The sequence below is a fragment of the Sardina pilchardus genome, chromosome 11, assembly GCF_963854185.1.
Source record: "Sardina pilchardus chromosome 11, fSarPil1.1, whole genome shotgun sequence".
Lineage (NCBI taxonomy): Eukaryota > Metazoa > Chordata > Actinopteri > Clupeiformes > Clupeidae > Sardina > Sardina pilchardus.
Window position 1 is genome coordinate 34,394,922 of NC_085004.1, and position 15,000 is coordinate 34,409,921.

At 44.1% G+C, this 15,000-nt stretch overlaps 1 protein-coding gene across 1 annotated transcript in view; it reads right to left on the reverse strand.

Annotated features, from left to right (window-relative positions):
* LOC134095331 (homeobox protein CDX-1-like) overlaps positions 1-12,523 on the reverse strand; it is a 13,863-nt gene extending 1,340 nt beyond the window's left edge. Inside the window, exons 1-2 of the mRNA XM_062548782.1 lie at positions 12,067-12,523; positions 2,561-2,706 (exon numbers count right to left, since the gene is read on the reverse strand). Coding sequence (XP_062404766.1) covers positions 2,561-2,706; positions 12,067-12,523 — 603 coding nt within the window. The remainder of the gene's footprint in view (positions 1-2,560; positions 2,707-12,066) is intronic.
* Between the last annotated feature and the right edge of the window lie 2,477 nt (positions 12,524-15,000).

Consider the following 15,000-nt stretch of genomic DNA (forward strand, 5'->3'; position numbering starts at 1 on the left):
GGGTACCCTACCAAAAAATGACTTTGGTAAAAGTTCAAGTCACCGACTGAAATGTTACTTGAGTTAAAGTCTTAAAGTATCTGGAATTTCTTGCACTTAAGTATGACTAGTAATGTTCAATTAAATGTACTCAAGTAATGAAAGTAAAAGTACAAGTAAATGTTAATAATAGGCCTAATCAAAGTTTATCCAGCATTTTAAAACCTGGAAAAAGACAAGTAGTCAGAAGACTGACAATGCCTCAATGTGTTTTTGTAAGATAGAATTTCAACGTTGTTTGGGAGGCATAAGACGCACTTCATTCGATAGGATGAATCTTTCACATTAACGTAAGAGAACATTGTGTTTAAATATGGCCAGGGGTGCTCATCATCAGGGTCCCCTTCATTTGTAGCCAACGTAGCTGCTGTTTCCATCTCGTCTTCTTCCATTGTGAAGCTTTCTATTCTGCCTTCTGCTGAAGCTGACAGGTGGAGTACCGTCATGCGCAAGTGCAAACATGCCTAGACAAGTCATTCCTGACTTCGTTGAAGTCACCGGTAGAGTCATTTTTTCATTTTGTTTCTTTTCTTTTTTTTTGTAACAAGTAACTATATGGCACATTGAAAATGTATTGGAGTAAAAGTCTGCAATTAAGTTTGGAAATACAGTGAAGTAAAAGTGAGAGTAATCTGAATTTAAAAAACTCAAGTAAAGTACAAAGTCTCCCAAAATATACTTAAGTATGGTAGTGAAGTATTATTACTATTACTTGAAGTATTATTACGTTACTATACAACACTGCGCGTCCGGACCGGGCTAAATTCCCTGGTAATTATTACTTTACCTCATGTCACCCCATAAAACTAATCCCGTCCGAATAGGCCTTAATTCACACCGCTGCAACTCAGTCTCGTCGCGTCGGGAATCTTTGGTGTGAATTAGAAAATTAGCCTTTTTAGATTAGGTATCTAAAATTAGATATCTCTAGTTAGATATCTTAGAAGGCAGCAGTTTTTCCCGATTCGAACGGAGCCATAGAGAACAGTGCAGTAGAATAGGCTACACAGAGAGAACACTGCAGAGAGAACAGTGCAGTAAAACACACATAGAGAACACTGCAGTAGAACACAGAGAACACTGCAATAGAACACACAAAAAAAACACTTCAGTAGAACACAGCCAAACATGGCCTTCTTCCTGTTCCCTTCCTGCACACCACAGGGTTAACGTTAACCAGGACACAAATAACACTCACCAAGCCTGACAGGAAACACTTCTCCTCTGTATCTCTGCTCCTCCCTCCCTATCTCTCTCTTTCTTTCTCCCTCTCTCTCTCTCTCTCTCCCTCTCTCACTTCTTCTTTCATATGTAATGCCATGTCATATTTCCTCTTGCAATACTCAATCTAGATGAGCTGTCTATCCTCACTGCAGCCCCACCTCAACCACCACACACACACACACACACACACACACACACACACACACACACACACACACACACACACACACACACACACATACAATATCATCTGGAGCCCCTATCTCAGCCACACACACACACATTTGATTTCTTTATTTGAATCTGCCAATCAAATTTCTTTACAGAGACGATTCAAATATTCTCACAGATAATACAGCTTTGACATTCAAGGGTACATAAAGCATTGTCTACGCCGCACAGCAAGACTGCCTATCACAGCTGATATGGAGCAGAATTTTGCCAGTTGTTTAGACTTTCCTTTTGATAGCCCACACACACACACACACACACACACACACACACACAAGCATACAAGCTACAGGGCTGAGCGCTCATATGAAGTGAAATTCCACACCATAGCAATAGATGGCAGTAGAGGACCATTCTGTGTGCACATGTATGGAGGATTTTAAATCTGTACTAAACAGTACACTGTGTATTTAAATGTAAACATTGTCTTATTGTCGCTGTGTATTTAAATGTAAACCTTGTCTTGTTGTCACCATGGAAAGTAGCCTAAATGATGTATGGGCTCAGTTAATTTTGAGAACTTAGAACTCTTCCAGCGTAATCATGTAAAGAAGGCGATTTGAAGGTTATTTCAACCTTTTCCAATGAGAGCGACTACAAGCTAATTAGTACACTTCTCTCTTTACAATCACTTGCTTAATGGTTGGTGCTCTGTGGTCTATTTGAGCGAATGAATCAAACATGTATAGTTTAATTTATTGACATAGGAGAATGACAGTGGTGCATTGATTGTTTTTCAAAACGAAGCGTGCAGGAGGTATGGTTTTCAAGAACACACACCTGAAGCTTCATGCACTCTCACTAGTCTGTTCCATTGTGCGTTTTTTGCACGCTAAGAAGAAGCCTCGCCTCCACAGGGCTCAGTTCTACCAAGCGCGGATCCACGAGGGTCCTCGACTTTGAGAAACAGCCCTAGAGAACGAGAGGGGACCCACCTGTCTCTCTGATAGGCTGAGCCCCTGTGCAAGCTGTTGTGATTGGTTGAGGGACACCCATGTGTCTCTCTGATAGGCTGTCTCTCTGAGGCCCTGTGAGAGCTGTTGTGATTGGTTGAGAGGTGACCCACCTGTCTCTCTGATAGGCTGAGGCCCTGTGCCAGTTGGGTCTTGCGGCGGATGGTGATGTAGCGGCTGCAGTGGTACTCCTTCTCCAGCTCCACCCTCTGATGCTCACTGTACACCACCCGATACTTATCCTTAGTGCGCGTCTTCCCTGCACACACACACACACACACACACACACATACACACACACACACATACATATGAATACACACACACCTTAGTGCGCGTCCTTAGTGCGCGTTTTCCCTACACACACACACACACACACACATGAATACACACACATTGTACACCACCCGGTACTTATCCTTAGTGCACGTCTTCCCTACACACCTGATTACACACACACACACACACACACACACACACACACACATATGCGCACACATATGCGCACACATATGGACATGCACACACATACGCACACACATATGCATCTCCGAGGAACTACAAGAGTGGGCTTGATCAGGTATTCACTAGGTTGTTGATAGGATAATTAAGATGGTTGCTAGGGCATTACTAGAGTCATTGGGCTGGTTGCTAGAGCGTTGCTAGGGTATATATGGTGGTGCTAGGCACAATTACATGATTGCTATGGTGGTTGCTAAGGTAATCATGTTAGTTGCTATGGTGGCTGCAAGGTTGACATTATAAAGGTGGCTGCTAAGTTGTTGCTAGAATATTAAGATACCAGTTACAGTGATGCCCTAGCAACCATCACAATTACCAGAGCAATGCCCTAGCAACCACTACTATAATGTCATCCTAGCAACCAGCATAACAGCCAACATGATGACCAGCAACCAGCATAGCAACCACATTGTTTGCATAGCAACCACCATTTGTACCCTAGCAACGCCTTCAGCAACCATCCCATTTACCCTAGCAAAGCCCTAGCAACCCTCTTATTTACCCTAGCAACAGCCTAGCAATCATCTCTATAATGTCAACCTAGCAACCAACAGGATTACCTTAGCAACAACATATTGGGGCATATAACTTCCGTATGTTCCCTAGCAATGTCCTAGTAATACCCTAGCAATCATCTTCATTACCGTAGCAGTGCACCACAGACACACACAGATCAACATCATGTATACTTGCATTCAAGTATGTGTCTTACCAGTCTAAGTACACCTGCATTATCATATATAATATGTCATTATCACACGGCTCTTCATAATGCTGCAGGATGCTCCATTCACTTGAATGGGCATTTCCAAGGTTCGGAGGTCTGACATTTTTTATTAACAGACCGATGCCAACTAGAACAGACTGCTGTCAAGGAGAATGGGTTTTGTGCTTCTTCTTCATGTCTTTCATATCACAAGTAGTCTGGTCACTTCTTGCAATGGGACTCCATTCAAAAGTGAAAACAGGCCCCAGCCGTGGCGCAACTGGCTGGGGCACCTGCACCGCACGCCAGCGACCCGGGTTCGATTCCCGCCCCGTGGTCCTTTCCGGATCCCACCCCTGCTCTCTCTCCCATTCGCTTCCTGTCATTCTCTCTACTGTCCTGTCCAATTAAAGGCATAAAAAGCCCCAAAAAATATCCTTTAAAAAGTGAAAACAGATGGTTGATCAGCTGTCTTCTAAAGAATCTGTCTGATGCAAGTGTTTACACATGTACTATAATCTTTCAATATTGTACATGTTTACATGCACACGCCTGCTAAGTATTCCACCTGACACCAATATGGAATATACAGACAGGCAATCAGAAGAACTCCATTCCATCCAAACTCAACCAGTACCTGACTAACACTGTACTTGACTACACACACACACACCCTGCCAGGACACCTAATGCTGACACACACACACCCTGCACATCATCATCATCACTCTCTGTTGGGACCCGTGGAGTCAAAACCAATTTGGGGGTAATAATTATCAGGAAATGTGTTTGCAAAACCTTTTGCACCTATGCCCACCCACCCTCCACACACACACACACACACACACACACACACACACACACACACACAAACACACACGCCATAGGTACACTGAGTTAATGTCTCTAATGGTATTGATCCAGTGAAGTTTTGATGGGCTGTCAGCTGCATTGACTGCAGCCACTGGGAGATAAGAGACGTTCCCGATGCAGAGAGAGAGAGAGAGAGAGAGAGAGAGAGAGAGAGAGAGAGTGTGTGTGTGTGTCATGATGTTAAAAGGTTTCTTAAATCTTAAAAACAAGTGCGCCAGAAACATTCCCATATTGTGATGTCTAGACTCAAACACATTCAAGTGCACACACACACATACACACATTCAAGTGCACACACATACATTGAAATGCACACACAAACACAGACACACACAAACACACACGCCCCCGTTCCTTGGCCCTGTCAGCCTTATCAGGTGACTCTGTGTCTCCAGGAGTGGACTTTGAGGGCGGGGTGTGTCCGTGTGTGTGTGTGTGTCATCAGACTCACTGGCTTCTGCTATTAGCTTTTCAAAAAATCTTTCACCAGAGGGCCTAGCCCCGCGGTCTCCATGGCAACAGGTGTCACAGCTATAGATACCTTGATGACATCACCGTCTTGTGATTGGGCAACTGGGCCTCAACTCACCACAGAGCTGCAGGATTTCCTCTCCACATTTCATCCTCATCCTGTGTGTGTGTGTGTGTGTGTGTGTGTGTGTGTGTGTGTGTTTGTGTCTGTGTGCATTAAAGTGGTTGATCAATATATGAAAGGGGGATGTGTTATTATAATGTTGTGGAGGTTTCAGTATGTATGTGTGTACTGTATGTGTGTGTATGTGTATGTGTGTGTGTGTGTGTGTGTGTGTGTGTGTGTGTGTGCGTGTGTGTGTGTGTGTGTGCGTGTGTGTGTGTGTGTGTGTGTGTGTGTGTGTGTGTGTGTGTGTGTGTGTGTGTGTGTGTGTGTGTGTGATATGAAAGGGTGTTATCATGTGTTTTGTGTTATGCTGTGGAGGTTTCAGTGTGGGTGTGTGTGTGCAGACATCATATCTGCTGGGAAGCCTCAGCAGATTTAGCTTCACTTTTACTAATGCTGCTGCTGATATGCAATTTAAGCCCGTCATCTAAAGCCTACCTTACATTGACAGACTTTGCAAAGATTTGGAAAAGATTTTTGAAAGACTACTGTCTCAGACCCTCTCACATCTAAAGACAATTCATTGAGTTTCTAGTCACAGGCCAGTCTCAGATTAGGATTTTGCAAAGACTGTGGGTCACTATTTACAAGACTGCTGCTAGATTCCTTCAAATTATTTCCATCGTGCAATAGGCTACACGTCATCATTAACAGGAACTCACATGATAGCCTACTCATATCAAAGTTTTTTTTCGCGTTTCTGCAGCATTGTTTCATGTGTGACATCCCTAACAGCTTTAAGGTGTTCTGTCACGTAGAATAATTAGATTAATAATTTATAAGAAATTAAATAACAAATAATCATATAGGCTACAGCTGTCGCCTATTTTGCCACTTCCTGTTTGGTGTTCGAGCGAGGTCACTATTGGTTTTTAATGTGCACGTCACTATTTGCATAAGCTACGACTGAAAAGACTTCCGATAATATCAAACATGTTTGATATTGTCGTAACGGCAAAACTAGAACAGCTAAGATTGGCACCTTACACTAAACGATTTAGCTGACGGGAGCGCGCCACGATTCCAGTACAACTCCCAAGGATTTCCGCCCGATTTTGGAAATTTAGTCGCCGACTGTTAAAACAGACCAAAATCGTACAATGTAAGCCAGCCTTTAGCTGCCTGGCCACACTAGCTCCAGCTAAGTAGAACCAGTTTTGTATGTGTCTGTGTGTGTGTGTGTATGTGTGTGTGTGTGTGGATAGTCAACCCAGGAATCTCAGTTGACTATCACAGATCCAGGAGTGTGTACCAATATGGGGTGTATTGGTGTGTTGTGTGTGCGCTGTGCATGGTGTGTATTGGTGTGTTGTGTGTGCGCTGTGCATGGTGTGTATTGGTGTGTTGTGTGTGCGCTGTGCATGGTGTGTATTGGTGTGTTGTGTGTGCGCTGTGCATGGTGTGTATTGGTGTGTTGTGTGTGCGCTGTGCATGGTGTGTATTGGTGTGTTGTGTGTGCGCTGTGCATGGTGTGTATTGGTGTGTTGTGTGTGCGCTGTGCATGGTGTGCATTGGTGTGTTGTGTGTGCGCTGTGCATGGTGTGTATTGGTGTGTTGTGTGTGCGCTGTGCATGGTGTGCATTGGTGTGTTGTGTGTGCGCTGTGCACTTAAATTCTATGATGGTCTAAAGATATATTATCTCAGGGCCGGATCTCCCTATATGCAAGTGGCTTAGGGCCAATAGCAGGCCTTACGTAAAGTTGATCTGTTTATTTGTATCTCTCCAGCGTGTTGCTGACCAGTGAATGCCATGATCTGTCTGCGGCTTGCTTTCCCAGTCAGTCTGGCCACATTTTTAAAAGTGACCACATCTTTTCATGCGTTCTTAATAACATGTGTGCTCGAGATGAAACCATCTAAACCAGTGTTTCCCTTTTTTCCTTGAAGGCCCCCTGTGTCTGAGACAAGCCAGGGCCCCCTATTCGAACTGGCGTACCCGCATACACACACAAGACGTTTTTTTATTCAGCAATCGGGGTCCGGGGATGAACACCAAAGCCTAAATAGCTACATGAAGTTAAATGTGGAACAAAATATGTTTTACAGAGTTTTGATTATCCAACTGGGTGTGTTATTGGGAATTTAAATATTTAATGTGCCTAAATATAATTTTGGTAATCTCACAACCTCAGCCCAGGCAACATTGTGCGGAGCCCCTGCAATCTCTGGCCACCCCTATTCCCAGGTTGGGAACTACTAATGTGTGATTTCACTTCCCATACATTTTTAAAACAAGTAGGCCTAAATGGTTTTACAAGATTTCATTCAAGCTTTAGTTGGTTTAGATACAGCTGAGCCTATGCGAAATGGAAAGCAGCCTAATGGATTAACTTTGATTTGCTGTGCAGAATAGGATAAAATAGATAAACAAATAAATACATACAGAACAGTGATTTAGGCTGAGATGACATCAACAGACAACACTTAATCACAGACATAACAGGGTAGACAATTAACGCACAGGGAAGGCCAGGATTTGAAAAGGGTTATTGAGGGGGCATTTCTAATGTCAAGTGGCAGTTGGTTCCACAGCTGGGGGCCGGCAACAGAAAAGGCTCTGTCACCTTTTTGCTTTAGCCGGGACCGTGGGACGTGGAGGAGGCCTTGGCTGGAGGATCTGAGGGACCTGGGGGCTACATGGGGATGAATGATGTCAGCTATGTAGCTGGGTGCCAGGCCATGAAGAGCCTTAAAAACCAGAAGCAGTGTTTTGAATTGTATCCTTGACTGGACTGAGAGCCAGTGCAAGGAGGCTAGGACAGGTGTAATATGCTCACGCTTTTTTGTATTGGTGAGCAACCTAGCTGCTGCATTTTGGACCATCTGAAGACGTGCCACCAGTGTCAGAGGAAGACCAAGGTAGAGGGAATTGCAATAGCCTAGACAGGAGGTTATGAAGGCATGGATGACTTTTTCCAGATCATTGTATGAAAGAACAGACTTGAGTTTGGAGATTATTCTTAATTGATAAAAACTGGTCTTTACAACAGAAGAAATGTGCTTGTCCAGGTTAGGTGGGAGTCTAAAATGACACCCAGGTTATGTGCATGAGATGTCAGATAGGGGGTAAGTGGACCAAGGTCGGCAGGGATATTAAAGGAATACTTTTGGAATTTTGGACATAGGACCTCATTTCGAACTTAGCAGAGGTGATATACTGTAGGTTCATCACATTTCTTAAATACATCACATGGGCCTAATTTAGATGTCATCTTAATATTTCACATGATATTATATACAACTATTGAAGGGAATCAAGGGGAGTCATCCTATGTTTTAGCCAGTAGCCTACTACAGACAGGTGAAGAACAGCCTCAGCCTCAGCCAGTAGGCTGCTGGCACAACCAGATATGACCCTCAAACTATTTCAAATAATAACAAGTAGACATAAATAACCAAAACACTACAACTGGGCATTTATTATTTATTATTATTTTTATTTCTCTTAGCCCTCTATGGCTATCCTCACACCTCACAAACAATCACACACACACACACACACACACACACACACACACACACACACACACACACACACACACATTTGGCTGATCATAAGGATATAAAAATCAGGTCATGATAATGCCAGGTCACTTTCAGGTCACTAAATGAAACACAAGCATGCACATGCATGGCCACACACACACACACACGCACGCACGCACGCACACACACACACACACACACACACACACACACACACACACACACACACACATACATGTGCACATACACACACAACTGTGGAGACCTATTACTGACAATAGTAAGAAAAATGTGTCTGCTGTCAAAGATATGATTATGTGTGAGTGTTTCTCTTTCTCTGACACACACACACTGAGAGCTCCTGAGTTAATATGTAACATGATTATGGGCTGTCTTGTTATCACACAAGTGTGTATCAGGTATTCACAAAGAATTCTAAGGCTAAAAGTAGCTCCTAACTGGCGAATTTTAGGAGAAACTCCTAAAATATTGGGCGTGTCACTCCTAACTTTAGGACTCTTAATTTTTTTCACTAAAAGTTATTCACAAAGCATTTTAAGCCTAAAAGGAGCTCCTAAGTCTAAGACAGCGAAAAGAACTCGAGAGGACTTCTAACTCACTAAGATCTATTCACAACCCGCTTTTAGTGGCATTTCACGTCGCGATGTTTTGAAATGAACGTGCAGTGCAGGAGCTGTCATGCAAGGGAATAAATGTGCATTGCAACTAAGGATGCAAATGCAATGCCACCGACAACCAAAACCACCATTGCATAACGTCTCATTGTGCCTGTTTAAATTAAATCGTTTCTCCTCTTTGCAAATGTAGGCTAGTGTTTTCATACAGATTAATTTAAAACATGTTGCAAAGATACTGCTCCAGTAGTGTAGTGTTTCATTAAGCCTAGGCTATTTGCTTTACTCTTTATTCATTTAGGCTATGCCTATTTATTCATCATCTTCCATCTTTCACAGCCTGCCTGACATAGCGCACGCATTCTCACCAGCTAAGACCTAACACCTGTCACTCAACTCGTCATCGGAGAGGTTTGCCATCATTCCCGCGTTATAAACATCTGCCAATCAAGGTGGTAACTTTAATCAAGCTCGTGCATGAGTAATGACGTCCACCATAGCAACGAAGACTCACTATTAGTTTAGGAGTTGTCGTTTCTCCTTACTAAAAGTAGGTCTGAAAGGCTTTGTGAATAACCTTTAAGAGAAAACTCCTAGCTGATATCTTTTAGCGCAATTTAGGAGTACTCTTAGTGCTAAGATAAAAATCTTTGTGAATACGGGCCCAGGTCTACAGGTGAGCCAGGCTGGGGCTGCACTGCTAATCTGGTCCCTGCGCAGGCATGGTTCTCTAACCTACACTGTGTGGTGGTAGTGTAGTGGTTAAGGAGCTGGGATAGCGTGCAGTAGTGTGTGTGTGTGTGTGTGTGTGTGTGTGTGTGTGTGTGTGTGTGTGTGTGTGTGTCTGTATGTAGGATGGTGGTAGTGTAGTGGTTAATGAGCTGGGCTAGCGTGCCGTATGTGTGTGGTGTGTGTGTGTGTGTGTGTAGGTTGGTGTAGTGGTTAAGGAGCTGGGCTAGCATGTAGTAGTGTGTGTGTGTGTGTGTGTGTGTAGGGCAGTGGTAGTGTAGTGGTTAAGAAGCTGGGCTAGCGTGCAGGGATGTCACAATATGAGATTTTGGTGGTACGATTATTATTTAAAGAATAATCACGATTTCACGATAATTACGATTATTTCATGTGAATATTTTTTACAACAGCACTAAGGTATAAAATCACAGAAACACATACTTTAGAGACTTTGGTCTTTAAGGTCTTGAAAGTTATATTCATTGCTGTTTTTTCGCAGTGAGACACTGCATATAATTTGATCCATGGCCTTTAAAAATAAGAAATCTGCCTGCTTCTATGGGAATTTAACATAAGGGTTCCCTGGGTACAGGGTATGATCCCTTTATTTTAAGGAAAAAACGTTTATTTATTATATATTATTAATTCACAAAGAAAATGTTTGTCCTTAAAGGACTTTTTTTAATTTAAGGCATTAAGATTAATTTCCAAGATTTTATATTCCTCTTTTTAGTGAATTTTAGCATGTTTTGTTCCAATACTTATGGACGGCACTGTTTACTTTAAACCATTTTGAAGGGTCCATCAAAAGAACCGATTAGGGTTCTTTAACGCCTGCATGGTTATATACAGTAGCACCCAAGAACCCTGTTTAATAAGAGAGTAGAACCCAAAAAACTAGAACCTTTGGTCTCCGTTATGGCCTTAGTTCTCCAGCCACAACCCAGAGCCCAAACACCTCTACAGGAGCAGTGTGACTCTCTCTTTCTCTCTCTCTCTCTCTCTCTCTCTCTCTCTCTGGGTGTGTGTGTCTGTGTGTCTGTCTGTGTGTGTGTGTTCTCTCCTGTTCTGACATAAGAGTCCAGAACCTTCTACAACAGTGTGTGTAAGCAGTGGCAGCGTGTGACCGGCACCTCTGTGTGACCATACACAGCTGGGGTTGGGCAGGACAACACACATACACACACACACACACACACACACACGCCTGCAGCCTACATAGTGGAGATGCCTGTTGACACACAGACCCACATGAGGACTGTCAGCTTTATCAGTAGCTCATGGCTACTCAGCCAGATCAGGCTCAGATAACACCCCCCCCCCCCCCCCCCCCCCCACACACACACACACACAAATAACTCTCAGGAAAAGAAACCTTCTCTCTGCAACACATCAACCAGAAGCCCATCACAGTCACACACACACACACACACACACACACACACACACACACACACACACACACACACACACACAAACACACACACAAATAACTCTCAGGAACATAAACCTTCTCTCTGCAACACATCAACCAGAAGCCCATCACAGTCACACACACACACACACACACACACACACACACACACACACACACACACATTCACACACTCCTCGAACCTCTGTCCATTTCAGCACTTTAGTCAACTGTTGTTGCTATACAAATAAATTGACATTGACATTGACATCTCTCTCCTCAATATTAGGAATCAAATACATCTCCTTATAGAAACCTCTAGGCCTATCTCTGTCACTTAAAACACACAGACCTCTTCACAGATACCCACAGAGAGAGAGAGAGAGAGAGAGAGAGAGAGAGAGAGAGAGAGAGAGAGAGAGGCCTCTGTCAGGCCTCTGTCAGTCTGAATGCTAAATGACCACATCTGACTGATGTCCAATAGAGGTAATTAGTCAGTACATATTTCTTATCGTGGTATTTTCGTGCGTAAGTTACGAATTCCTGCTTCCTGACGTTCCCATCTCAACTGTCGTCCTCTCGAGCTCTAATAAGAAAAGAGTCGCGTGCAGCTCACCTGTGTTTCCCGGTGCCGTGCTCTTCCTCATCCACTGATAGGAGTCCGCGCGCTGCGGGTCCGGAGACAGTTGGCCAGCTGTTGATACCGTGACGACCGACTGCACGAGACCGTGCTCGGGTGCTGCGATGGGACTCGCGTCTCTGAGGTTAGACACGAGGGGACCGGGCCCGGGACAGAACGCGGACCAGTCATCACGCGGAGGCGGGTATGCAGAGTTCCACGCGCCCGCGCTGAGGTTTCCGTGATTTAGGTCTGCTCCATAGCACGCGGGGATGTGATGATACGGGCTGTAGTCGGTATACTGTGGCGGCGCGGGGAGGAAGTTCTGATGGTTGAAGTTTAAGCTCGGAGGTCTGCCGGTGGTGCCGTTCGGTCCCGGGTCCTTCTCCAGCAGATGACTCACGTAACTCATGTACATCTTACCCGAACAACTCTCCAGTACATAGCGCGACATCCAGATCAGTGGTGTGTTGCTGTGTACGAGATAAACTTTGACCAGGTACACAAACCCCACCTCACACACACACATACACACATACTCACACACACACACACACACACACACACACACACACACACACACACACACACACACACACCTCAGCCAGGTACCTGTCAGTGTCTCCCCACGCGCCGTGACGTCTGCTTTTACAACCAACCCTACAGGAGCGCCCCTGCGTGCGTCCGTGCGTGCGTGTGTGTGTGTGTGTGTGTGTGTGTGTGTGTGTGTGTGTGTGTGTGTGTGTGTGTGTGTGTGTGTGTGTGTGTGTGTGTGTGTGTGTGTGAGAGAGTATGTGTGTATGTGTGTGTGTGTGCGCGCGCGCGCACCTGTGATTCGCTGGGGATTTATTGCTGCATAGCCTCAAACAGGAGCAATAAAGCTCGAGAACCTTTACACTGTGGCGCGTGTACAGTAACTTTGAATCCGAATCGGATCATCTAGTGACTTCACCGGTACATGCGTCTGAAGCGGGCGAGTTATGAGACTGAACACATGTGGATATCCCTGGTACTGCTGAGACGAAACACCTGTACCCAGGGATGTAGAGGAGGCTAAACGCAAGTAAACGCAGTTTAGATAGATAGATAGATAGATAGATAGATAGATAGATAGATAGATAGATAGATAAATAGATAGATACTGTATTGATCCCCAAGGGGAAACTCAAGAATTTATAGTTTATTCACCAAATGCAACTTTTAACATTTAACAGCTCTTATTTTACCAGGCGAGATGGACCACGTGCCTATACCTGGCTATTCCGCATGCAGAGCGGCCTCCTGATCACTTCTACTCTCGCCCCTAGATAACAGCCTCTATAATCTCTCACCCAGACCCAGATTGGCAGATAGCGGACAGCTGGTGGCATGCCCCATGGTCACTTCCATTGACGCCTCTGGGTGTCACTGGCATCACATAAAGTGGGTTTCTCTACAGAAAACCTTCAGTCTATTTTTATTTGTACCAAACCAGTCACTTTAAAGTCCTCGAGCGTTCTCCGGTGAACATTCGCTAAATAGCCTAGGGGTCAGGGCGCGTCAGCCTTAACGGCCGTTATTTACATCGGAAGGTGCGCGTACATTTCAAAGGCTACCGGACGTTGGGGGTCAAAGGAGAGGACAATAAAAAAAGATGTAGCAAAGCAGGTTGACAAGGGGATTGTATTCAGCCATTGCCCGTAACTCCGGACTGCGCGTTGGAAACTAACTACTACCGGTGTTGAACACGAGCACCGGGCACTCCGGTCAATCAGTTGATGGAGATGCCGTAACCCGAAATGAGTCCGCTGGAAAGGATACATAATAGCGTCTCGCAGCCTGCAGGGGCGGACTGGCAATCTGTGTGCTCGGGAAAAGCCCACTTCGTCGGTGATGTCTCCACATACAGTTGTGCTCCTGTTTGGCCGAATCTAAACCATTAGTATAATATTTAACTATTTACGTATAACTATTTAGCCTAACATTACTATCCGGTATATGTTAATAATCTTTCTTCATATAGCCACGATAAAATAATGGAGCCTAAATAGTGGCAGATCAAAACACACAATTGAGACAGTAAGATGAGGCCATATGAAAAGAAAAAGAGACCCATATGTAATGTTTAACAAATGTGCGAATGCTGAATGTCATTTTTACTGCTTACAGTAAATGTAGGCCTAATGAAAATTAACAGACATTTTATAAACATGTGTCAGGACCCAACTCAGGCAGAGGTTTATTTTATAATCAAATAAAACAAACGGATTGACTCATTGCAATTATCTTTAAAACAAGAAGACCGGAAAAGCAATCCGTAAATATCCGTTTAGCTTCTAAAGACAGAAATAATGTTTTACTTTAGCGTATTAAGGCGTGTCGAAAAAAACATCTTCCGCACACAAGTTACCAGAGAAAAGTTAGATATTAAAGTCTTGATGAGTTCTACTCAGTTGTTTGCTCACACCGACAGGGGGCGACAGACTCTTTGGCAATACACACATTCAAAACTATTACAGTAACTATTCTAAATTATTTGTAGGAAAACTTCACACACAAACTACCAAGGGGGCGAAACCCATTTTTTTAGGGAAATCAGACATGGGCTGCTGCAAAAGCTTGTGATACACAAATAAAATCTAGGGTGTGCCAGGATCACAACCTGGACAACCCGGTCGATAAGGTGCTGTTTGTGTGTTATCACCCTCTTTATGGCCCATTATAAGTCTATGGACAAATATATTATGGGGTGAATAGGGTAAACATTTTTTTTTTTTTTTTTTTTTTTAGTATATTTTTTGGGCTTTTTGCCTTTATTTGTATAGGACAGTGGAGAGAGACAGGAAGCAAGTGGGAGAGAGAGATAGGGTGGGATTGGGAAATGACCGCAGGCCGGATTCGAACCTGGGTCCCCATGAGTACTCGGACCCGTACATGGCACGAGCGCTGTAG